This window comes from Budorcas taxicolor, chromosome 9, assembly GCF_023091745.1.
Source record: "Budorcas taxicolor isolate Tak-1 chromosome 9, Takin1.1, whole genome shotgun sequence".
Classification (NCBI taxonomy): Eukaryota; Metazoa; Chordata; class Mammalia; order Artiodactyla; family Bovidae; genus Budorcas; species Budorcas taxicolor.
In genome coordinates this window covers 52,615,592-52,642,526 of record NC_068918.1, presented here as the reverse complement: position 1 = coordinate 52,642,526, position 26,935 = coordinate 52,615,592, and the positions used below count along the sequence as shown (strand labels likewise).

Genomic DNA, 26,935 nt, shown 5'->3' with positions numbered 1-26,935 from the left:
TCTCATTCAATATTTTACAATGTCCAATTTATCAATATATTGAACACAGACACTTAACCACAGCTAGTCAAAGGACAATTGGCATGTGGCAAGCTGCCTGGGCAATTATGGCAAATTGATTATACTGATCCATTAATTTGAGATGAAGGATGTCAATATGTAGGTACTGCTATGGACACCTATGGATATTTAGTGGCCATTCCCTTCAAGAAAGCCAATCAGACTAATACTATTAAAACAGAGGAGATAATTAATTTACATTATGGTGTTCCACTTCAAATTCAGAGGGACAATGGATCACATTTTAAAGGTAAGTTAATACAAGGGTTTGCCCAGGAATATAATATACAATGGCTCTTTCATATTCCTTATTATCCTCAAGCTCCTGGTTGGATTGAAAGAATAAATGGTTTTCTTAAACAGCAATTAATTGATAATTAATTAATTAGTAAGAGAGGGCTCTTATAAAAACTGGAGAACTAACTTTAAATACTTTCCTCAATATTTTAAATAATAGACCTATTAGAGAATCAGAAACTCCTTTGAAGAGAAAAACTATTCCAAATTTACAGATTCATAAAACAGACTTCTATCCTGAAACAACTGAGTTTGGGGAAATTAGCCCAGGAGCACTAGCTCTTTTCCAAGCTACTCCTGAGACTACTGGATTGGATTAATGCTCTTTATCTGAACAGAGACTTACAAAAAGATTGATATGTGCTATTTCAACTGGTATTGGAATCAAAATGCCTCCCAGGCACTTTGGGTTAATTAAGGAATGCTCCTATTAAGTGTTAAAAGGCATCTGTGTCCATGCAGTAGTTACAGACTACCAAAGAGAAATCCAAATAATTTTACAAAATTAAGGAAAGGATGAAAGGATGATCTATTTATTAATAAACATGATAGAACTGCCCAACTTCTGATTTTCCCATGTGTAAGTGGTAAGTACAAAATGAGAAGAACCTCCCACCTTACTAACAGAGATGACGGAGGGTTTGGGTACACAAATGAAATATATGCAACTAGAGCTAAAGTCTGGGCGAAGCAACCTGACAGTCCTCCCATATTTGCTGACGTGGTTGCACAGAAGGATAACACCATATTAACTGATGATCCCCGGACAAGAAGAATGGCAATATGTGCTGTTAACACATATTGCTATGCTCATGAACAGACTATTCTTAGAAGCCTGACTGTAATATGGATTGTCATTCATACCTCAACCTTCAAGGATATCCTACGATTAAAAGAAAAATATGAAGAAAACTATTGAGGAAGCTTCAGCTAGAGAACCATAAGCCAGACCTGAACTCAGGATAACTTCATGTGCCCAGCAAAAAAGACCTTTTCTTTCTTAACTTTGACTTTCTATGTACAAAAGATTATACACAGCACTGGTAAGGATATAGCTCAAGTCTTAATCATTAACACTAAATGGATCCTTGCAACACTAAAGTCACATGAACTTTATGTATGACAAAGACTTTTAATAGTTGTTTAGTGACTCAGTAATATTTCAGCTGCTGTTGTGTAGTCGCTGAGTCATGTCCAACCCCGTGGACTGTAGCCTGCCAGGCTCTTCTGTCCATGGGATTTCCCAGGCAAGAATACTCAAGTGGGTTGCAATTTCCTCCTCCAGGGGATCTTTCTGATCCAGCGATCTTCCCCACCCAGGCACTGCCTGCTTGGCAGGAGGATTCTTTATCACTAAGCCACCAGGGAAATTCAACATTTCAGCTACACCGAACTAAATCCTAAACCAACATGTGTGATTGGACTCTTTGTTCTATACAGCTGTTATATTATCTTGCTCAGAAGGATAAGGTCCAAGGACTTTTAATGTCTGCTAATGCATATGCTAAAGAATTTCTTGATGAGGGTAAAGGAGATGGGAAAAGCCGGCTGAAAACTAAATATTAAAAAAACTAAGATCATGGCATCTGGCCCCATTACTACATGGCAAATAGAAAGGGAAAAGGTGGAAGCACTGCTTCTAGATGGAAGTCTCTGCCAAACACAAAGACTTGAATGCCATAATACAGCTTCTCACAAGTTAGAATTAGAACCCATATTGTTTGTCTCTAGGTCCAAAATAAGAAGTGAATGAAATGTGGGGATGAGCAAGAAAATGTGAATTCTCTAAATATATATGAATACTTTAGCTAAGAAAACCAGGAAACTATTACGTGACTTAGCTGCACTGAGTCCATATATATGTACATGTGTAAATGCGTGTCTGTGTGTGTGATATGTCTGTGTGAATAATGTGTGTTTTTTAATGTATCTGCCTATATACACATATACTCATATATACATAATCATTTTTCCTTATAGATTCCCAATCCATGAAATAAGGATAATAACAGTATCCACCTCATACAGCTGTGAGATTTAAATGAAGCCCTTACTCTGTGCCAAGCACTATTCTATGCTTTACATGCACTAATTTTACTTGCAAATGAGGAAACTGAAACACGAAGAAATTAGGTAACTTGACCACAAAGCTGTAAGTGGCAAACTAGAATTTAAACCCAGACGAACTGGCTTCTAAACCCAAGCTCTTTAAGTGCTCTGCCTGGGAATATTTAATGCTTTACAAATGTTAACTATGACTTTCAAAAATGTATATTAATAATGAAGATAAAAATTAAAAGTTTATAAGCTAAAATAAAAGATATAAAATGAAGACCCAAACTACACCAAGAACAGGGATAAGTAACAGGTATCAAAAACTAAGTGGTATATTTACTATCCTGTAACAGGAAACTCGCATGTAATAGGCACCAACATTTGCTGAATGTACTAACTGTTGTTCAGTCGCTAAGTCATGTCCAACTCTTTGCAACCCCATGAACTGCAGCATGCCAGGCTTCCCTGTCCTTCACCATCTCTCAGAGCTTGCTCAAACTCATATCCATTGAGTCCGTGATGCCATCCAACCATCTCATCCTCTGTCACCCCCTTCTCTTCTTGCCTTCAATCTTTCCCAGCATCAGGGTCTTTTCCAATCAGTCTGCTCTTCTCACTAGGTGGCCAAAGTAATGGAGCTTCAGCTTCAGCATCAGTCCTTCCAATGAATATTCAGGATTGATTTTCTTTAGGATTCACTGGTTTGATCTCCCGGCAGTCCAAGGGACTCTCAAGAGTCTTCTCCAACCACAGTTCAAAAGCATCAATTCTTCGGCACTCAGTCTTCTTTATGGTCCAACTCTCACTTCCATACATGACTACTGGAAAAACCATAGCTTTAACTATATGAACCTTTGGTGGCAAACTGATGGCTCTGCTTTTTAGTATACTGTCTAGGTTTTTCATAACTATTTTTCCAAGGAGCATTCAATAAAAACCATCACTTAAAAAGAGTAACAATGGTAGGTGTTATGGGTTGTATTATGCCCCCTAAAAACATATTCAAGCCTTAACTCCCAGTACCTATGAGTACAACCTTATTTGAAAGAAGGTTATAGAGTCTTTGCAAATATAATCAAGACGAGGGCATACAGGGGAATTCCCTGGCAATTCAGTGGTTAGGAATCCAAGCTTCCACTGCAGGTGATCATGAAACCTTCCCTGGTCATGAAACTAAGATCCTGTAAGTCACATGGTGTGGCCAAAAAAAAATTAATTAAATGAGGTCATACTGGATTAGGGTGTCCTTATAAGTGGGAAATTTGGACATGACAAACAGAAGGAGCAGGCAGAGACAGCTAAAGGAGCTGCAAGCCTAGGAATACTGAGGCCTGCTGGCCATCTCTGGCAGCTAGGAGAAAAGAATGGAAGAGATTCTCCTCCAAGACTCCAGGAAAAGCCAACCTCTCCAACACCTTGCTGTGGAATTTCTAGCCTCCAGAACTGTGAGAGGATATGTGTCTGCTGTTTTAAGTCACCAAGTTTCCAGTAATTTGTCAAAGTAGCCCTGTTGTTGGTGTGTCAGCCGCTCAGTCGTGTCTGACTCTTTGCAATCCCATGTACTGCAGCCCACCAGGTTCCTCTGTCCATGAAATTTTCCAGGCAAGAATACTGGTGTTGCTTGCCATTCCCTTCTCCAGGGGATCTTCCTGACCCAGGGATTGAACCCAGGTCTCCTAAATTGTAGGCAGGTTCTTTACCACCTGAGCCACCAGGGAGGCCCAGAAACTAATATAATCAGTGTGATGTCAGAATAACATAAAAAATTACAACGTTTTGTTTAGAAAAATAGTTTGGCACTTTTCTGTAAAACTAACCACGTGCTCAACAATCTTAGTCTTGGCTATTTGTTCCAGAAAAATAAAAACTTAACATTCACACAAATACCTGTACATAAACCTTCACAGCAACCTGATTCACAATACCCCACAGCTGGAAACAACTCAAAATGGCTAAATGGTTACTTAACCATTCAGTGGGAGGAGAATGGTTAAACTCTGGCATAGCTATACAACTGAATACTATTCAGCAATAAATATGACCACAACTTTCATCGATTCATGCAAAAACCTGGAGGACCTCAGCAGCATTATGCTTAGTGGAAGAAAGTGTATCCCGGGGGCTTCCCGGGTGGCTCAGTGGTAAAGAATCCACCTGCCAACACAGAAGACATGGGTTCGATCCCATATGCTGCAAGCAGCTAAGCCCATGAGCAACAACTGAGCCTGTGCTTTAGAACCCAGCAACCACAAATGCTGAAGCCCACATGCCTAGAGCCACAACACGAGAAGCCACAGCAATGAGAGGCCTACATACCACAACAAAGAGTAGCCTCCACTCCCTGCAACTAGAGAAGGCTTGAGTGCGGCAAGGAAGACCCCAGCACAGCCAAAAATAAACTTAAAGCATTTTTTTAAGTGTATCCTGAAAGGTCACAAACTGTTTCATTCCATTTATATAACATTCAGAAAATGACAAAACTACAGACAGAAAACAAGTTAGCAGGTCGAACGGCACAGAACTTTACACACATAAACACAAATGAATGCACATAAACACTGGTAAAAGACTTTTAGGTCTACAATCCAGTCAGTACTGTACCAATGTCAATTTCCTGCTTTTGATATTATACTACAATCACATAAGATGTCACCATTGGGAAAAACTGAGAGAAGGGTTCATAGACTCTACGTACAACTTTTGCAACTTGCTCTGAGTTAATTATTTCAAAGTAAGAAGTTTTCTTTTAGAAAGCCACCTGAAAAACAAGAAAGGGATAAAGTATGATAAATCAATATCAAAAATGTTTTGCTTCTTACCTTCAGACTCTTCAGATAATTTGAAAGCATACTAGGATGGAATCGATTTTCTTCAGCAACTTGACTGTCATATCTTGGTCCTAACATTGTTTTCAGAGGTAAGAATCTTCCTAAATAACATAAAGATAGGTAATAATTTTCATTAACAAAAATGTTCTGGGTTAAAACTCTATAATTAGCAATTCTCAAAATCACCTTCTTACAATATTTTTAATGAAATTGTTCATAAAATACTCTCAACCTATTCTATACTTTTAAAGGGCACTATATTTTATATTCAATATATCCAATATATATTCTAGAAATCGACAATCAATATAAGAGCAAAAGAAATTACCAGTAAATGGAATGTCCAGAAAGATGTCCAGAAAGTTCTAAACCACTATATTACAAAGTTACTGCCTTAAAACCTTTAAAGATATAGTACCAGAAAACTGATAATGAAAATCAATTCTTTGAAGTTGCTATTACGCTTTTTTAATATGAAATTGGAACTTCTGATGCCGAGCAGGGCCCTGTGGGGCTCCTGGGCATGGAGGCCTTTTTGTCCCCCATTCCTTAAAGGCAAGACTCAGAGCCTCCATGATCAAGATGGTGATCAGAGGAGGAGCAGCAAGGAAACCACCTGAGGCAAGGGGAGCAGAAAGGCTCATCAAGATCAGGAGACCACCTAGGACCCTGTACACACCCTAATCCTGTCAGCAACCCCACCCTTTTGAAACTTGAAGGAATGAAGACTGTTACTGCCTTGATAATTACCACATACCCCTGTCTGACTATCTAAGTTAAGTCGCTCAGTCGTATTTGGCTTCTCTTCCATGGGATTCTTCAGGCAAGAATACTGGAGTGGGTTGCCATTTCCTTCTCCAGGGCATCTTCCCGACCCAGGGATCGAACCCAGGTCTCCCGCATTGCAGGCAGACGCTTTAATCTCTGAGCTACCAGGGAAGGTTCTAACCTCTCCCTATTCAGGGAAGGGGGACACAGTTTTTCAGGCGCTAGCCTCCTAAGTTCCCCCTTTGCCTGCCAAAATAATAAGGCCACTCTTTCCCTCTCCTCCATAACTCTGTCTCCATATTTCTGTTTGGCATTGGTGCACAGACAGCCAAGATTTTGGCAACACTTTCTCCATTTTACAGACCTTATCCTACATCCCAGAAGAAGAATCAGGGTGAGAAGCATACTAACCAAAATCACTCACCAAACAACTATCAGTGACTCTAATTTCAGCAAAACTAACTTTTTGGCCTTTTTTTTCTGAATCACCGTGTGAACATAGGGGAAGTTATCTTATAAAATCAATTTTTAAATCATCTATTTTAGCTGATTTATATTATAAAATCACTAAGTATAAACATCTACCTAAAATCATACCTAAGCGAAGTCTTAACATGTGTCCATAGACTTTAGCCAAAACCAATAAAAAGATCATTTTCTTTTTCTGTTTTTATTTTCCACAAAGAGTCAGATATGACTTAGCAACTGAACATTTTCTACAAAACCACTCAAGATCAACAGTAACCTCCATCACTCAGTTCTCAAAAACCGATCATTTTTAACTCAGAGGGAGTTCCTGAATCGCTTTCTTCACAAGGCTTCCAGGACACTGCATCCTCCCATTTCTCCCCTCTGCCTGGCCTCTCCTTCTCAGTCTCCTTTACTAGCTCCTCCTCATCGCCCTGGCCCCTCTGTTTTGTCCCAGGGCTCGGTCTTTGTACCTCCTTTCTTTCTACACTCTCTGCCTTGGTGTCTCATTTGGTCTCACAGGTTTAAAAGCCATCAAGGCACTAATGACTCACCAACGTGGAACTCTGTGCCGAACGTCTCCCTTAACTCTAGAATCAAACATCAAATCACTGACCTGACCTACTAGTCTTCTGCTGCTAAGTCGCTTCAGTCATGTCTGACTCTGTGCGACCCCACAGACGGCAGCCCACCAGGCCCCGCCGTCCCTGGGATTCTCCAGGCAAGAACACTGGAGGGGGTTGCCATTTCCTTCTCCAATGGGATGTCTAACAGGTGTCTCAGACTTGGTATCCAAATCTGAGCTCTCAATTTTCAAACTCCTCTTAAGGTCCTCCCCATCTCAGCAAATGTAACACCCTTTTTTTTAACAGTTTAGGGCAAAAGCTGTGGCCTTATCCTTGATCCATCTCTTTCTTACACACCCCACATCCAATCCATCAGCAAAATCCTATCAGATCTGTCTTCAAAATACATCCAGAATCTGACCACTTCTACCATCTCACCTAGATTATTATACTTCATTTAGTTTATTTACTATTTATTAAGTGCCTATTGGAGAAGGAAATGGCAACCCACTCCAGTATTCTTGCCTGGAGAATCCTATGGACAGTCCACGGCGTTGCAAAGAGTCGGACACGACTGAGCAATTTCACTTCACTTCACTTCAAGTGCCTATTACGTAACAGGCATTATTCTAGATGCATGGAATATATTAGTGAAAAGAACTAAAAAAAACAGATAAAAAACTCCCTGCCCTCATGAAGCCTAATTTCTATTGAGTAAACCACAAACAAGAAACATAATAAATAATAATAAGGTACGTTAGAAGTTTCATCCCACTAAACCTCTCTTCTCATTGTCATCTCAGAGATCTCATCCTATTTCCCCTGCATACCCTTAACTCTGTGCTCCTCCCCTACTGCTCAGCCACACTATCCTGAAAAAACCCCAGACCTAACTAAACCCAACCACCTGATTTCTTTGGGCCTACCCCTATGCGGCTCGACTCCTAGAGAAAATCTCATATGGGTGACAATATAAATTATAATCACCAATTTCAAAGGCAATCTTCTGTTTCACATCTTTTTCTCATTTTTAAAATATACTAAGCTCCTCTACCCCCTTTTTCAACTGCTGGCTTCATGTTATACATTACTGAAAAGAAAAGGCAAAAAGAAGCAATTTCTTATGTTTAACACATACCAGACACTGTTTAAAACACTTTACATAGATTTATTAATTTACTCCTAACATCTGATGGACAGGGAGGCCTGGCGTGCTGCAGTCCATGGGGTCGCAAAGAATCAGACACAACTGAGAGACTGAAGTGAACTGAACATAAACATACATAATGTTATTATCCCCATTTTACAGATGAGGAAATCAAGGCAAGACAAATTAAATAATTTGAAAACTGTCACACTTCTAGTAAATGAGAGAACAGTGATTCAAACCTAGGTGATCTGGACATGGAGTCCACAAATAAAACTGCTATTCAACAGCACCTCTCCACCACTGAAACTTGCCTCACCCTTATAGTTATAAACCTTTCTGTCCATTTTCTCGAGTCCATTTTCTCTTTCATCCTCTGTCTTTCCTCCCATTAATGGCAAATCCCTTCCCTTCTGCTCTGGATTCCTTTCCATTTTGCCTTCACAAGGACATCAACCTTTCCTCCCTTCTGTGTGGTTACCAACTTTTCTAATATCTTACGTCTTAGCAGTATCTCATACATCTGACTCTTCCTTGCTTCTTGAAAAATTATCTTGGCTTTCATAACACTAGACTCGTTTAGTTTGAGGAGTTGCCTGTCAGAGAAACTAGCATTACTTATCCTGAATAATCAAATATCATGCTTTTAAATACTTTCTTTACGCTAATGATCCTTAAATGTACATCTACAACTCGAACTTGTTTGAATTCCAAACCATATATCCAGCTGTGTACTCAACATCTCTACCTGTGCAGTCAGGGTCTTCCAACTTGCCTTCCACTCCCTCCCCCAATAAGCCCTAATGGTACCAATCATCCCACTGCATAAGCAGAAACCTAGGACTAAGTTTTGACTTTCTTGCTCTCATTCTAAATCCAACAATCCAAGTCCTGTCTATTTTCCCTCCTTGTTGTCGTTGTTGTTTAGTGGCAGGTCGTGTCCTACTCTTCTGTGATCCCATGGATTGGGATCTTCCAAGCAAGAATACCGGGGTGGGCCACCATTTCCTTTCTCCAGGGGATCTTCCCAACCCGGGGGGGGGGGGGGAGGGGGGGGCGGGCAGGGATCAAACCCTCGTCTCCTGCATTGCAGGTTCATTCTTTTACGGCTGAGCAACTGGGGAAGTTCATCTTCCCCTTTAATTTTCTCCAATCAGCCTATGCACACTCAGTTGCTTCCGTCGTGTCCAACTCTTTGCAACCCTATGGACCGTAGCCCACCAGGCTCCTTTGTCCATGGGATTCTCCAGGCAAGAATACTGGAGTGGGTTGGATGACTCCTCCAGGGGATCTTTCCAACCCAGGGAATGAACCTGCATCTCCCACAATGCAGGCAGATTCTTTGCTGCTGAGCCACCAAGGAAGCCCACTACTCCAACTCTACTTCTAAACCATCACCATTCTTTCACCCAGACTACCATGAAAGTTCCTAAATAGTCTCCCCACTCTCATTCTTGTCTCTTTCATCAATCACAGAGCAATCAAAGTGAGCTTCTTTAAACTGAAGTCAAATCACCTCACCCCAGTGCTTAAGAAATGGCAATGGTTTGCCAGTGCAGTTTGAAAGTATATAAATATTAAAATCCCTTATCACACCCTAAAGCCTTTAGGACCTAGCTCAAACACTCCATCCTCATATCCACATCCTCATTTTAAGGCTGAGATCTCTCCATCATCATCCTATCCTAACAGAAACCTTTAAAATAAAAACAACAACAACAACAAAAAAAAAACCAACAATATATCTAGCATATTTTGGGGGGGGGTCAGCCTGTGCAACTTGTGGGATCTTAGTTCCCTGACTAGAGATCAAAACCCAGCCCTCGGCAGTCAGAGGAGGACCGCCAGAGAATTCCCTCTATCTAGCAAACTTCTATTTATTCAAGATAACTCACACACACTTCCTCTAGGAAGTGTGAACCCTTCCTGAACGCTTTCTTCCCTGAACCCTTTCTTCTTCCCTAACCTCAAACAAAGAATTGGGTTTATCACCTCTAGTATCCCATAATATTCTATAATAGAGTCATTACTGTACTTGTTATAACAAAACTTTGTTTAAAAATGATGGTTTACTACTTCCAAGAAACTATATGCTCTTTAAGGTGAGGGACTATATCTTAATCATCTCCCAAGTCCCAAAAACCAGCACAAAGTATACACAAATACTTGCTAAGTAAAATGACTTCAAAGTCACCATTATTCTCATAAGACTATCATATTTATAGTCCCACAGTTAGTTCCCAGGAAGTTCTTTACACATAGTATATATAAACTGTTATGCTGAATAATCTGCCTTTAAGAAATGAGAAGCCAGTTTTCTTCAAAGTGTTCACCTAGAATCCATCACTCAGAGGAAAAAAAAAAGAATTCTTCAGAAATAAAGCCTCAGGAGAAAGGTCCTATCTCCAGGAGCTCTCTCACTGGAAGTCTGGTTTAAGTAGAAAAATGAACTTCAGTGGGGAACAGATTATTTTTATAATTAGTACCATCTTCTTTCTGATTCAGAAAAATTACGAACTTGTATAGTACTAGTAAGAGTTGGTGATGGACAGGGAAGCCTGGAGTGCTAGTCTATGGGGTCACAAAGAGTCAGACACGACTGACAGAACAAGTCATCCTAATGTTTACAATGAGAAAATTTAGCAGTCATAACATATTTTCCTAAATGTGCAAAATATCAAAGAAATTATACAATAAGCATGAATTCCTTTTCTAATGAAAAAAAAATAAGAGGAAGAAAACAGGAGGTAGAAATTGAGAATATGAATGATTCCTTATTTTTCTCTAAAGCTTGCAATAATATAGCTAGCATTTCTTGTTCTACTACTATAAAACACTGCCAACCTTGCATTATCTAAAATACACAATGTGTCATGAACACTTCTAGGACACAGAATTTTAAGGTAAATTCAGAGAGATTTATCAAGAATTTTATGTTGTCTTCCTTACTTTTTAACCAGGGTCACAAGCCAAAGCACACCTGATTACCAGTAAAGATCCAGCTGGTTGTCAGGAGGCCTGGGGTTCTGTCCAGGGCCCACAACTGCTCAGATGAGGTGAGTTTAGTGACTCAGGGAACACAATAATTAAAAGTCTAGCTTTTGGGGGTCAAAATACTCCAATACAATAAAAAGGAAAACTTTTTTATTTCTGACCCTTATCTCCTGGAGAGGGAAAAAGAAAAGAAAAGCACACAACTCTGTTTCTTAGAGTGGTATAAAGCTGTCTGGGGCTTAGCACTTCACCGGCTGCTGTCCACCCCCAGTCAGTACATACATGCGTCCCTTTATCTACCATGAAGTCAGTATCCTGATATTTGTCATCGCCATGAGCAGAATACATTAAAATCCTGACTTTTAAGCTGTTTTTCTAATTCCAAATAAAAAATAATTCTCTTTTGACAAGATCTTCTTTATGATTTTGTTTTTCTCACAAATAAATGTAGCAGGTAACTCTAATAATAAAGCATCCAGGAAACATGCACCAAGTTAAAAAAGAAGTCAGACATCTAAGTTCAGAGGTTTCTTCATAACTCTATAGAGGGGGAAATGTAAAAAAAAAAAAAAAAGGATTCAATACTAAGTTAGAGATAACAAGGGGAAAAAGTCAAAATGTCTGAAGAGTAAGACCTATAAAGAAAAATGTAAAGAACTGTAATCAATTCATCTAAAGAAAGTATAATGACTATCAACTACAAGTGAAAATGCCTATAAAAATGGTTAGAACATAAAGAAAATTATTTCATTTTTGTTAAGGAAAAACATTACTTCACCCTAAGACTTATTTAGATTATCTTTCAATAAGACTTTTATCCATCATTTATATGGTTTTACTGACTGAAGATTTAATATAAAATGTGAAGAAAAGCTGACAAACCAGAAGAATCAGAAAACATGAATTAAAAAATGACTACGGAATCTTTTCTTCCAACAATTTAAAATAACTAGGCAGACATACTAAAGATGTGTATATAATTAGTAAGCATGCATAGTTCACTGCAAAATCCTTTAATTTTGTTTCAAAACATCTTCTAGAAAAAGGATTAGGTTGAAGTTAGTTAAAATTTAAAACTTTAATTCTTCAAAAGAAACTGTTGAGAGAATGAAAAGGCAAGCCACAAACTGGAGAAAAGACTTGAAAAGCATATGAAGTTCCAATACTTTGGCCATCTGATGCAAGGAGTCAACTCACTGGAAAAGACCCTGATGCTGGGAAAGACTGAGGGCAAAAGGAGAAGGGGTAACAGAGGATGAGATGGTTGGATGGTATCACCGACTTAGTGGATGTGAGTCTGAGCAAACTCCAGGAGATAATGAAGGACAGGGAAGCCTGGCGTGCTGCAGTTCAAGGGGTTGCTAAGAGTTGGACATGACTTAGCAACTGAACAACAAAAAAGGACTTGTATTTACAACATATAAAGAACAATAACAACTCACAAATAAAACAACCCAATTTTAAAAATCAGCAAAGGAACTTCCCTGGTGACCCAGTGGCTAAGACTCTGAGTTCCCAATGCAGGGGTCCTAGGTTGGATCCCTGGCCAGGGAACTAAATCCTACATTCTGCAACTAAGAGTTTGCATACCACAGCTAAAGATTCCACATGCCCCATCTTATGATCTCCAGTGTCACACGAAGATCGTGGATCCCAAGTGCTACAACTAAGACCCTGCACAGTCAAATAAATAAAAATAAATATTTTTAAAATCAGCAAAAGATGTGGACATTTTGCAAAAGAAGATATGTGAACTGCCAAGAAGCACATGAAAAGATGCTCAACATCAAACCACAATAAGACAGTACTAAGCCCCTACTGGGGCTACCCTGAGAGCTCAGTTGGTAAAGAATGGGTAATATTAAAAAGACTGACCAAATCAAGTGTTAGGATATGGAGCAAAGAAGAATCCTCATACAGATAGGCAGGAATGCAAAATGTTAGGACTTTGAAAAGAGTTGGGCAGTTTTTTGAAAGGTTAAATGTACACCTACTGTATGATCCATCCCTCTCCTAAAGATTTACACAGGGGAAAAGAAAACACATGCCCATGCAAAGAACTGTACGTGAATGTTCACAGTAAGTTAGTATGCAACAGCCAGAAACTGAAAACCCAAAGGACCATCAATGAATGAATGAATAAACAAATCTAATTTAAACTGGTGTAGCTATAACAATAGACTACTACTTGGCAGTAATAAGGGATGAGTTAATGACACACACAAGCACACATATAAATCTCAAAATAATAATGCTGAGTGAAAGATGCCAGAGATAGTCCCCGAAAGAGAGTATGTTTCCATTTATTTTAAAAATTATACCAAACGCAAACTAAATCTATAGTGACAGCAGATTACCGGTTGCCTGCAGAGAGAGGGATTATCAAGGGCTGGAGGAAACCTGAAGAGGTGATGATTATGTTCACTATCCTGTGTTTCATTCTTGTGTTTCATAGCGGGTGTGCGGGAGTCAAAATTTATCCAACTGTACACTTTAAATTTAAAGTCTGTTGGGTCAAACTCAAAAATGAAAAAGTCCTCAAAAGTCATTCTTAAAAAAAAAAAAAAAAGATTTTAAAAAACTAAGCAAAACAAAAACCTCCAGTCTCGGTGTGGATCAATTTCACCACTGAGAACAGCCTTTCCTCCTCTTAAGCCCTCCTTCATCTCAAGACCCACACCCTTCCGAGAACCCTGAAAGGTTTACAAAACTCTTGACCTAAGCTTCAAAGTACTGCCCCTCGAGTTCTTGTGTCCTCAGTTCCTGCCACACAGAAACCGCCTATCTACCTTCCTGTTCGCAACATTTAGCCTTACTGAAGAATGACAAGTGCCCCTATTCCCTCCAGTCCAGGTTCCCAAACATTCATCCACGAAGCTTCATCGGACCAAGCACATCTCGGTCCTGAAACACCACTACCGAAAGCTGCACCTCCTCAGCCCACCCCCGGACCCGCCCGTGCGCGGGGACTCGAACACCCCAGTCCCGGTTACCTGCCACCGGCTGGCCGCGCCGCGGACAGTTTAGCCACCGCGGCGGGATCTTGTTGTGAGCCATGTCTTGGGGCCGCGCACAGTCGCCCCTCCACCAACGCTCGGCCTAGCGGCCGCCTCCTCGCGATCCCCTCTGAACCGCAGGTCTGAGGTACCCGAATCCCGGACGGCGTCCGAACCCTAGCCGCTCGGACGCGGGTAATGTCAGCGGCGGCGCGCCACTTCCATTCAGGCTCAACTCTAGACGAGCCCACAATGCACCGCCACTTCCGCCCCCAAAGGCCCCACCCACTTCTTTCCGAGGTCAGAGGTGAAAAAGAGAAGCTGGCGGAGGGATGGGAAGGAGTTAAGGCCAAGGCGAATGGAAGGGGCGGGTCTTCCCTCGCCCCGCCCCGCCAAGATCTCGGAGGGCTCTGTGGGCGGCTTTGCACATGCTCGGCTGCTATAGTGGGAGAAGGCACCCTGCTCCGAAACTCTTGCCTGGAAAATCCCATGGACGGAGGAGCCTGGTAGGCTGCAGTCCATGGGGTCGCGAAGAGTCAGACACGACCGAGCGACTTCACTTTCATTTTTCACTTTCATGCGTTGGAGAAGGAAATGGCAACCTACTCCAGTGTTCTTGCCTGGAGAATCCCAGGGACGGAGGAGCCTGGTGGGCTGCCGTCTATGGGGTCGCACAGAGTCGGACACGACTGAAACGACTTAGCAGCAGCAGCAGCAGCAGCTGCTGCTACCATAATACGAGATACCGCAGAACTACCGTTCTTTACATTTCTGTCTCGACAGCCGATGGAAACCCTGGAGAATGAAAGGAAACCAAGCCTCTTTCCAGACGGAGAGTGGTCCGCAGATTTCGTTAAGGCATCTATCTGTTTTACTGACGAAAGGGGCTTTCCCGCTGCCGTCATACCCCAAGAGCCTGATCGCCCTTTTTTCGGCCAAGTTTGGCGTTTCGGCAGGATCTGGATTTGATTGGGAATTTGAAAAGTTCTTCCTGACTTGGATTAGCGGAACAAGCTTTAGAGAAAATCTAAGGGCGAGAGATTGGAGCACCAGAAACGAGGGATTTCTCTTTGGGGATGTGTTTCTACGGATCCATGAAGCATCTGAAATTAACCCCAAACCGTGCTTTATGAGTTTTGTTTCTACATTTCTGGAGCAGTTTTATAGTGTATTTGGGAGTCTGAAAGTTACCACCTAATGTGTGTAATTAGCAAAGGCAGGAATTGCTCAGTGGAGTACCGCTACGCGGCAGTGTTCTCAATTTGGCTTACCAAATTGGAAGCATCTTCCAATTCCAGGCGATTGGGAGCTCATTTTATAAACTGTCCTGTTAAGACTTTCTATAGCTACCAGACTAATTTAGTTAAAGTATTAAATATAAAGCTGGATGCCGGCAAGTTAATTATAGTGTTAACAGGTTGGTTTTAAATATCAGTGCTGTATTTGAACTGCAAGAGAATGCGGTTTGGGACAGGGCAGGGAATGTGTGTTAAAGCAGTGGTCCTCAACCTTTTTGACCAATTTCATGAGAGACAGTTTTTCCACGGACCAGGCTGGGGAGAGGGGGTTGGTTTCAGGATGATTCAAGCACATTTCATTCATTGTGCACTTTTATTTCTATTATTATGACACCGACTCCACCTTAGATCATCAGGCATTAGATCCTGGAGGTTGGGGATCTGATGTTAAAGTGCTGGTGAGAAACTTGTGGGCCCTCTCAATATGATCAGAATTCTCCCCATAGAAAGGGGCTCTCTATGTTTGAGAGAGCCTGAATTAGTTGGCACTCCTGGTCTGTCTGGCTGTTGTATCTGTTGAGACCTTTTAGTGAAAGTAACAGTCCTCTGCTAACAGGAAAAGATAAGACTCAGTTGCCTTACAAACCAGCAATCTGCCCAGATGATGGCCAATTCTAGTGTCTGCTGGCAGAGTGGAGTTGGAGCAAAGAGGAAGTCAAGACATGTTAATGAGAATGTGTTTGTGGTTCCAGAAAGCCAGGGAGGACTCACGTTGGTCACTCTATGGGCATCTGTTTTTCCTCTTGGAAAACGGCAGAGAGGTGAGAGTAGGGGTAAATAAGATTGAATTTTCCCTGTTGACAAAAAGGAAAAAGACTTTCCCCTTTCCTAGAACATTTTCTTTCAAAAACTTTTATTTGTAAATCCTGCCCCATCGCTTTGATACCTATATATAAGTCTTTTGAACAGCTCAGTAAGCCTCTTGCCTGCTTTACAACCCAAGAACTTTTCTCAAGGTCTAGAGAGCCACCTCTTTGTAAACAGGAAGAAAGATGGCACCCCCCCCCCACCCCCCCCCACCCCCCCCCCCCGTCTCCTTGTCACCACAGGAATTTAACCTAAAGAAAGCAGAAACATTTCTTTACCAACAAAGGTCCCTACAGTCAAAGCTATAGTTTTTCCAGTAGTACTGTATGGATATGAGAGCTGGACCATAAAGAAACCTGAATACCAAAAAATTGATGCTTTTGAACTGTGGCGTTAGAGAAGACTCCTGAAAGTGCCTTGGACTGCAAGGAGATCAAACCAGTCAATCCTAAAGGAAATCAGTCCTGAATATTCATTGGAAGGACTGATGCTGAAGCTGAAACTCCAATACTTTGGCCATCTGATGAGAAGAGCTGACTCATTGAAAAAGACCCTGATGCTGGGGAAGATTGAAGGCAAGAGCAGAAGGGGACAACAGAGGATGAGATGGTTGGATGGCATCACAGACTCAATGGACATGAGTTTGAGCAAGCTCCAGGAGTTGGTGAAGGACAGGGAGGCCTGGCGTGCTGTAGTCCATGGGGTTGCAAAGAGTCAGACATGACTGGGTGACTGAACAACAACAACAACAACACCTGGCTCCAAGCTGTAAGTCACAAAGATAGAGCCCATGTCTCTTATGTCTTCTGCATTGGTAAGTGGGTTCTTTACCACTAGCACCACCTGGGAAGCCCTCTCTATGTGGGGCTATGTCCAAATTTCCAGTCTATCCATTGAATTCCGGCCCCATCCTGTGTAAACTCATCAAGATTAGATCTGCAAAAACCTACTTCCAAATAAAGCCACACTCAAAAGTACAAGGTCAGAAATTAAACATATCTTTTGGGACAATTCAATCCATGATACCCACCATGACTTCTGGAAGCACATCCAGACTTGCAGAAACATAAGTCCTTCCGAATCCCAGGAATTTGGCTGCTCTATGTCTTCCTTTTTCAGAGAACCATTCCGTTTTTCTGAAAAGTCAGAAACTGCAACACAGGTCTTAAAAATCGCCTTCCTTGTCCCTCCCTTTTTTTGAATACTGCAAGTGGAACCCAGCAGTATCCTTCCTGGGACAGACCCCTCCCACCATGTCCTCTGCTTAACCTCCTCTCTGAACATCTCATGTGCATTTTCTGAGTTGTTCTACAGATGCTAAAACCCCCATCAACGGAACTACCTGGCAATCTGGTGGTTAGGGCTCCACGCTTCCACTGCAGAGGGCGCACAGATTTGATCCCTGATCAGGGGGCTAAGATGCTGCAAGCCTCTCAGAGTAGCCAAAAAAATAAAACCCCCACTAAGCTAATATAATAACATAGAACATAACAGTACATTATGACTAGAGCGTGTAGCCCCCTAACCTACAGGAGCCTGAGGATTGATAATGTTAACCCCTGTAACATCAACATCAGCCAATAAGAAAATGATGCATAAGCTGATCAGATACCCTGTGACTCCCCTCCCTCACCTGGCTTCACCAGGTCTTAGTTATGGCATATAGGATCTTCCAGCCGACATGAGGGATGTTTAGTTGCGGGATTTTTTTTCTTTTTTTTTTTTAGTTGCAGTACGTGGGATCTAGTTTCTTTGACCAGGGACTGAACAGGGGCCCCCTGCAATGGCAATGGAGAGCCTTAACCACTGGACCACCTGGGAAGTCCCTCTCCTTGCCTTTAAAAATGCCTCCTTGAAATCCGTTGAGGAGTTTGGGCTTTTTTGAGTACTAGCTGCCTTGGACTACATGTCTGGTGTCCAATAAATGCCTTTCCTTCGCCACAACCTGGTGTCCATAGATGAGTTTTACTGTGTGACGGAGTGGACCAAGTTTGGTTTGGTAGTACTAGGAGATGCGGGAAATGAGATATCTTGAGCAAAGTCAAAATCACCTTCCATAAATTAACATGTTGTAATGGCAACCCACTCCAGTGTTCTTGCCTGGAGAATCCCAGGGACGGGGGAGCCTGGTGGGCTGCTGTCTATGGAGTCGCACAGAGTTGGACACAACTGAAGCAACTTAGCAGCAGCAGCAGCAAATCAACTGTACTTCAGTTTTCTAAAAAAATTATTCAGTTATCTAGAGCGTAAAGCCTCATTGTCTATTTATGATTAGTTGTCCTTCATGTTTTTATTTCCTGCTGCTGCTGCTGCTAAGTCACCAGTCATGTCTGTGTGACCCCATAGACAGCAGCCCACCAGACTCCCCCATCCCTGGAATTCTCCAGGCAAGAACACTGGAGTGGGTTGCCATTTCCTTCTCCAATGCATGAAAGTGAAAAGTGAAAGGGAAGTCACTCAGTCATGTCCGATTCTTCTCGACCCCGTGGACTACAGCCCACCAGGGTCCTTCATCCATGGGACTTTCCAGGCAAGGGTACTGGAGTGGGGCGCCATTGCCTTCTCCTAACCTGGGCATATTTACAGGGTTTGATTTTGGTTTATTTCTGTAGGCCCTCTTGGCATGAGAGACACACATCAGTCGAATGGCCTCCTTAATTATTTAATTGTAAAACTGTTTAATTAATTTAACAACATCAATTCCCCCAACAAAGTCTCAACATGAAATGACTCCAGTTCCAGGGTTGCAAATATATGCCCAACTCTGAACAAGTCACAAACCTGCATACAAGGATACCACATCTATTTTCTATAAATCAACTCAATCCTGATTCTGAATTCCATTCTGTTATTAATAAATAGGTCATGTAGGAAAGGAAAAATAATGTTCCCTCTACTTTTCTTGGCTGAGACCTCCTATCATAAAAGACAAGAGAGAAACAAACAGAAGATTATTAACATGGACATCTCACATATGGATGTGAGATACCCAGGGAAGCTGAGACAGCCAGCACCATAAATACTAACATCTTGAGCCAAAGACAAAAGAAAGATGTTGGGGGAAATGGAGAGACTGTGGTGACCCAAGGACAAAAGAGCAGATAAAACCAAGGAGGATCTTGGAATGCAGGAACAGAAAAACCAGATAGTCCTTCCCTCACCCATGTTGTAACTATTAATGGAACAGTATAACCGGTCTCCCCTCCTACCCCATAGGGAGAAAGTATTTGCCCTACTCTTCTCCCACCCAGTATATATGCCTCATCCAATTAGTAAATGACCCACAAGACCTCTATCCCACTTCTTGTACCCTGGGTATTAAAGTGTACTAAGGACCCCCGTTCAACATCGGTTCTCCCTTGAGCTGGCCCACTGTTCTAACAATGTCTCCCATCCTAATAAACTTTATTTCCCTCTCATTCTGTCTCACGTCTGGAAATTCTTTTTCAACCTGCACCCAGACCACGACACTTCTGATGGCCCGTACAGGGACTTGGGGTCTCTTCCCCACCTCCTCGCTTCTCCTTTCTCATAGGGACCCTCTGCGAACAGGCAAGTGCTGTGGAAGCAACAAAGGAACACTGGCCAGGGTTACCCTCTAGTGTGTTCCGAAGGCCCCACTGCTCACTGCACCCCAGTAGCTCCCGCCCGAACGGGTGAGGGTCTCTCCTTTGTCTTCTTTCCAACTGAGGACTAGGCCAAGAAATATTCAAAACGGAGACCATCATCCCCTGGCCACCTCCTCCCCCATAGGACTGTAAGGCGAATTCCTCAGCCTTCTTCCCTATCACTTTCACTTCTTTCCCTTTTTGGTCCAGACTGATTGACAGGAGCCTAGGTGTTGTCTCCGAGCCATAACCTCCCCACCCCAACCCCAAAAAAGGCCTCTGAATGGTACACCAGCTTTGCCAAAAGCCGGGAAAAGACTCAGAATTTCCTTCCTCCCTATCTCCTGCCCACCTCTGTCTCTCTCCATCAGATTTCTTAGATGACCTGTTCTCGACCTTTCATAGCCACATGATTTTTAGGAAAGGATTCTGAGGTTCCCTTTGGTCCAGGTCTTTCTCCTATATTTGAAAGCCTGAAGGATCAAAAACTCTCCTCTTTGCTTCAAAACCAATTCTTTTTGCATATGCGGTTTAAAACAACTAGCTTGTTAAAAATCCTGCCTAAAGAAAAGCTTGAAGTTAACCCTTTCTATGACTCTGAAATACACAGCCCACTTTGCCTGAGACCTCAGCCTTGGGCAAATTAAAACCTAAAAAAAAGGTGGGGAGGAGTCAAAGAGACATTTTAATTATCAGGTGGAAAACTATAAGATCTCTGCCTGTCTGTCTGGATTTATGTATGTCTCAGTGTGTGTCTTTTGGGTTTATTTTAATATTGCTGAAGTTGTAAATGAATTCTAATTTAATTAGCCTAAACAAAAGTAAGTGCTTACAAATCAGACAATTCTAAATACAAGAGAAATTAACCTAAATGAATTTCAGATTCACGTGAACTGGGGAATATTCAATATCTAATATTAATGTTTGTTTGCTAATCTAATTAGACATGTCTAGTATAGACATGTCTAAGCACCGTTAACATTAAGCATATTTTCATTGTGCTGGGTTTATTATAAGTTAAATATTGTTATATCTGTTACAAGTTTGTCAGCAAGAAAAGTACCTGCCGTGAAGAAACTTCAAAAAAAATGTAAATGAGATATGAGCTTTTGGACAAACTCTATTAAGAATAATTATACTTTAGAAATGTCTGTCTAAAACAGTCTCTCTAGATTTTGGTAGCCTGATTTTCTAGGGTAGTGCTAAACTAAGTGACAGAAGTTTATTGAATAGCTAGGTCTTCTCCAAGTAAAATAAGATTCGGAAACATTTGCTACTTAACGCTAACTCCCTCTTATACAGAAAATAAAGAGACTTTGGACTACCAATAAATAATGTTTGATGCCATCCTGAGATGCTCTCTGTAAGAAAGCAAATTTTTTTTTTTAGAAATTGTCACTGGTATTTATGTCCACCAATCTATAGAATGCTAATACAAAGGTCGTTCTTGGTTGCTTAAGGAAAGCACAAAGTGTTTTCAGTAAAGACGGTATGAGAAATGAAATTACATTTTATGAAGGGAAAAGGAAGTAGGTTTGACTTACAGGTGGCTGTTTCAGGATGGGAGAACAAAGTAATGGGTACAGAAAGTGATAAGAAGGTTTTATGGAAAGTAGACCCCAAGGGAAGAGTTTTGTGTACAAATATATGTTTTCTTAAGATGTTGAACTGCCTTTGATAATGGATTTTAAGTTTCTTTACCTTTGAAGTAATCTGTTCTATGTTTACCTTTGAAATCTTCTGTTAACTTTGGCTAAGTGAGTAACTATTGTTTCATAGTGACTTATATGATCCTATCTGATTGAGTGTTACAAACCCTTTTGATATTTATTGAAAACACTTCCTAAATCATTTGACTTCTAGCTAACTTAGGGATGCTTCAGAGGGCCCCTGAAACATGCCATAAAGAGCCATTAAGCTACCTGAGTTCATTTGACATGTTAAATGACTTGGGAAGTATTGTTAGAGAATTTAAACAAATACTTAAAGATGCAGATTTAACCTGAATCTTCTCAGGTTAAATTGTATGGTTGATGTTGCTTATATAGATAGCCTATAAAATTATGTGAAATTCATGAAAATCTGATATGTCCTGATATGTAAAATGTTGTCAGTTATAATTAGTTATCATGTTAAAGTGTTACAAGTCACAGCAATGATCAGGCTACCTTGTCAATTGCAATTTAATTAGATTTTAAACTTGCCTTCTATGGTTTCACTCTCATGCCTTTAAAAAAATACTGCTAGTTCTTCAAGATTTATGGAGAAGACTTTTCTAAGATTAACTGATGAACAAATTTTGTTTGTTTGTTATCTGGTAAACTGGTACCAGACTGGAATTTAGTCTACTCTCTGTATTAAGAGAACAAAGTTTTCTTAGAATGAAGCTTTCAATAACAGATTATGAATTTCTTTGCCTTTAAGTGATTTATATTTGTTTATTAAATATTTTGTTACTTTGGTAAAGTAAATAAGCATTATTTAAGATTATGGTACATGTAGACAAACCTCATTCTGCTTCTACAAAAAATAAGCCTTCACAATTAGACTTTTGCTATCCTGATGTCCTTAAAACATGGCAACATTCTACTCCTAAATCAGGGATTTAAAAATGGGTGAACAATAGCTGTAAATCAAAGAGTCAAGGCTATGAGAAATCCAAGACAGCCACTTGGCTTTTCCCAGCTTCCTAACAAACCTCATTTTTATCTGATGGGTTAAAGCCTTCCCTGGCTACAGAGTTAATGCCCTCATAATGAAAAAAAATCATGTTTCATTGAATATTAAGTTTTGTTAATTGTTAAACTAAGTTTCTAGTTTTGTTAATTAAGGTCTAGTGTTTACCAAGACACTTCTGAGACAGTTCCCTGTCATGTTATATTGCTAAAAGGTTTAATTAAGTTATTTAAAAAGACACTCTAAGTTTGTTTCTAAAGCTTATCTCAGTAACCAATCTTCAGATAAAGATCAGACACTCCGCTCCCTGAGGTACAAACAAGAGATTAACACCAGGCTATAGTCATTTAACAAATGAAGTCAGATGACCTGGGGTATACTGGGCTATACCTAATGAAAGCTCTTGACTTAGATTCTTGCTTGTGACCTTACTAATAACTGCTAGCTATACTATTTTCTATGTCGCTTGTTTCAGAAGATTTTTTACATTACCAAATGTGTAACTGAGTATGTGATAAAATGCTGATATACAGTTCCATATGAGATCAATGAGTGTAACAAAGTAACTCTAGATATGGGAAGAGGCAACAGGAGGGAATATTTTCCTGGACCAAGCAGCTAGTAAGACAGGTATGGTCCAGAGACTTTTGCTACTCACAAGCCCTGGTCTAGTAACAACACACTGAGTGGCCTGTCAGTGGAATCTTCGGTAAGCCTGGGAATAACCCTTCCCAGCACCTCGGGACACAGTGGCCATGAAATGCCCCAAAGAGTCGTCGAATATGGGGCTATGAAAGGACCCTGCTGATTGGAAGGTGGCGCTTGCCAGCTGCCTCTCTAAGGATTACTTTGTGACCACTGGAATCTGCTTACCTTCAACATCCCCTGAAAGGAGTTCAGGGTGGAGATCAGAAATAAGGCACTCTGTGCTCTGGGAAAAACCCACAAGAACCGGCCTTCAGATAGTCAGATGTTTTCAGGTAAAGATTTTATGAGCCCAAATTCTTGCATCTTCTCATACCGAGAGAAACACTAAGGTTGCAAACCAATGTCTGCTCCTGGTTCTCCTGGTAGCCCCTGAGCAACTTTTCTACTTCTATTAATCTTTGGGCCACGTACCTTTACCTTTCTTGTTAAATTTGTTTCTTCTAGGATACAACAAATCTCCAAGTGTTAGTATGACAAGAATATTCCCTGACCAACAAACAGCTAGACAATGCTGGAACAAGTCACCTTATCATTCCATGGACTCTCATCTCCCTCCATAAATGCACCCTGACAGAGAGCAGGCAAACGGAACCCAGAGCCCCACGATGCCCCTGTACAGCCTGAAGAAGCCAGAGTGGTCATCACCCCTTTCCCTCTGAGACTGGGTTCCCAAATGCCTGAGAAGGAAAATAGGTAGATAGTTAGACAGGAGCAGGGAATCAAAAGGGGCCAAAGAATTGGCCATAAAATTCACAAGAGGGAGGAATGTGGTGACCCCAGGACAAAAGAGCAGATAAAACCAAGGAGGGTCTTGGAATGCAGGAACAGAAAAACCAGACCCTTATTGTCTTTCCCTTCCCCATGTTGTAACTATTAGTGGAACAGTATAACCGGTCTCCCCTCCTACCCCATAGAGAGAAGGTATTTGCTCCACTCTTCCCCGACCCAATATGCATGCCCCATCCAATCAGCAAATGACCCGCAAGACCTCTATCCCACTCCTTGTACCCTGGGTATAAAAGTGGCCTAAGGACCCTTGTTTAGCGTCGGCTCTCCCTTGAGCTGGCCTGCTGTTCTAACAGTGTCTCCCATTCTAATAAACCTTATTTCCCTCTCATTCTGTCTCATGTCTGGAAATTCTTTTCCAACCTGTACCCAGACCAAAACAGAGGCCAGTTTGGGGAGGTTACCAGGAAAAAACACAGTAAAAGGTAAGGTTTGTTATGGAGATTTAAGTCTCTGCCTTAAAAAAGTCTCTTTGGCAGGTGGGTTGCTGCTGCTGCTGCTGCTAAGTCACTTCAGTCGTGTCCAACTCTGTGCGACCCCATAGACGGCAGCCCACCAGGCTTCCCCGTCCCTGGGATTCTCCTGCAGGTGGGTTACTTCAAGCTAAAAACAATGAAGGCCTGAAGGCCACGGAAAGAAATGTGGACCTTCCCCCTAACTGCCTAAAAAAGAATTTAGATATAAGACCTGTTCCCAAATACAACTATCTCTAGAGATATCTGCAAAGACTATGGGTTATATGTACAGGGAAAACTCTCTAGAGATCAGGTCTACTCTGAATCCCATTTTTTCTCCATGGCCCATGCAAGCATTTATTTACCAAATATTTGCTTTCTTTTTTTTTCTTCACCTCCATGTCAATTGTCTTTCTCCCTTCTGACGTCCCAAACCACTACCCCAAACATCTCTTGTCTTTACCTGGCGATAGTATTGTTGCTGTTGATGTTCAGTCCCTAAGTCATGTCTGACTCTTTGAGACCCCATGGACTGCAGCACGCCAGGCTTCCTTCATCTTCACTATCTCCCAGAGCTTGCTCATACTCATGTCCATTGAGTCTGTGATGCCATCCAGCCATCTCTTCCTCTGTCATCCCCTTCTCCTCCTGCCCTCTATCTTTTTCAGCATCAGGGTCTTCTCCAGTGAGTCAGGTCTTCACATAAGGTGACCAAAATATTGGAGCTTTAGCTTCAGCATCAGTCCTTCTAATGAATATTCAGGGTTGATTTCCTTTAGGATTGACTGGTTTGATCTTGCGGTCCAAGGGACTGTGTTAAGATAGTATTAAGGTTCATTAGTGGTTTTGGCCATTTTGGTGAGTTACTCAGTTTTCCTGGGTCTCTCCCAGGTAGACATGTTATGAAACTTTGATTGTCTCCTGTTAACCTTCCTCATATCAGGGCTTCCCTAGTGGCTCAGTGGTAAAGAACCTGCCTACCAATGCAGGAGACCCAAGTTTGATCCCTGGGTTGGGAAGATCCCTTGGAGAAGGGAATGGCAACCCACTCCTGTATTCTTGTCTGGGAAATCCCATGGACAGAGGAGCCTGGTGGGCTACCGTCCACAGGGTTGCAAAAGAGTCAGACACAACTAAGCAACTAATGCTTTTCACCTTCATGTCAATTTAATTCTTAGATCAAGCAGAAGAACCTAGAAGGGTAGAGGAAAATGTCTTTCTCTCTGACTATGGCTAATGTCTTGAGAAACAAAATTTTAGGGTTTGATGACAGAATGGACATACCACAGAAATGAAGTAGTGAAATAAAATTATTTTAAAGCAAGACGAGAAAAATTTAACAAAATTTTCTCTGCCATTGGAGCCACTCTCTCTCCCTTTAGTGGGCACTGTGCATATGCGTTCTCCTTAGAAGACAGAGGAAAAAAAAAACAGACAGACTCACCAAAACAACAAAAAAAAGGTAATTCCCTCCCGACACCAACAAGTAACCAGTTAGGAGCTGATACTTTTTTCTTAATCCTGTAAGAGATCACAATGACCCACTACTCACCTTGTCAGACTATTTAAACTATCAGAATGTCACTTGGATATAGAACCTTTTGTCTCAAAAACTTCTATAATCGTGCTTTAACATCTAAAAAGAGAACCGACCTCAGAGCTTCTTGAAAAACTGTCTCCCAGCTTATAAACCCTCAGGTTGACTGGAATAAAATCTTCTATTTCTTTCTTACATTGATTATTGATTCATTTTTTTCATCAACAGAAGCATCAAAAATGACCCTAGTTTTTCTTTCCAAATCAGAAAGTTGCCAACTTACCAGCTAGCAACAAGAATCCTAAGCCAATTTTTTTTAATCAATTGGCTTATTTTTTAGAACTATTTTATGTTTACAGAAAATTGAGCTGAACAGAATTCTCTCCCTCCCAACAGTTTCCTCATTATCGCCTTGCATTAATATGGTACATTTCTAAATAAATGTACCGTTAGTATGGTACATTTATAAGCCTATTATTATGCTAGCCAATTTGGAAAACTCAGCAGTGGCCACAGGACTGGAAAAGGTCAGTTTTCAACCCAATCCCAAAGAAAGGCAATGCCAAAGAATGCTCAAACTACCACACAATTGCACTCATCTCACACGCTAGTAAAGTAATGCTCAAAATTCTCCAAGCCAGGCTTCAGCAGTACGTGAACCGTGAACTTCCAGATGTTCAAGCTGGTTTTAGAAAAGGCAGAGGAAACAGAGATCAAATTGCCAACATCTGCTGGATCATCAAAAAAGCAAGAGAGCTCCAGAAAAACACCTAGTTCTGCTTTATTGACTATGCCAAAGCCTTTGACTGTGTGGATCAGAACAAACTGTGGAAAATTCTGATAAGAGATGGGAATACCAGACCACCTGACCTGCTTCTTGA

General features: G+C 41.2%; 1 protein-coding gene across 2 annotated transcripts in view; it reads right to left on the bottom strand.

Moving 5' to 3' along the window:
• Positions 1–14,360, bottom strand: part of RNGTT (RNA guanylyltransferase and 5'-phosphatase) — a 233,538-nt gene extending 219,178 nt beyond the window's left edge. For both annotated transcript variants that reach the window (XM_052645721.1, XM_052645722.1), the window contains exons 1-2: positions 14,177–14,360; positions 5,232–5,341 (exon numbers count right to left, since the gene is read on the bottom strand). In XM_052645721.1, the coding sequence (XP_052501681.1) occupies positions 5,232–5,341; positions 14,177–14,240 (174 nt within the window). In that variant the 5' untranslated portion in view covers positions 14,241–14,360. The remainder of the gene's footprint in view (positions 1–5,231; positions 5,342–14,176) is intronic.
• Between the last annotated feature and the right edge of the window lie 12,575 nt (positions 14,361–26,935).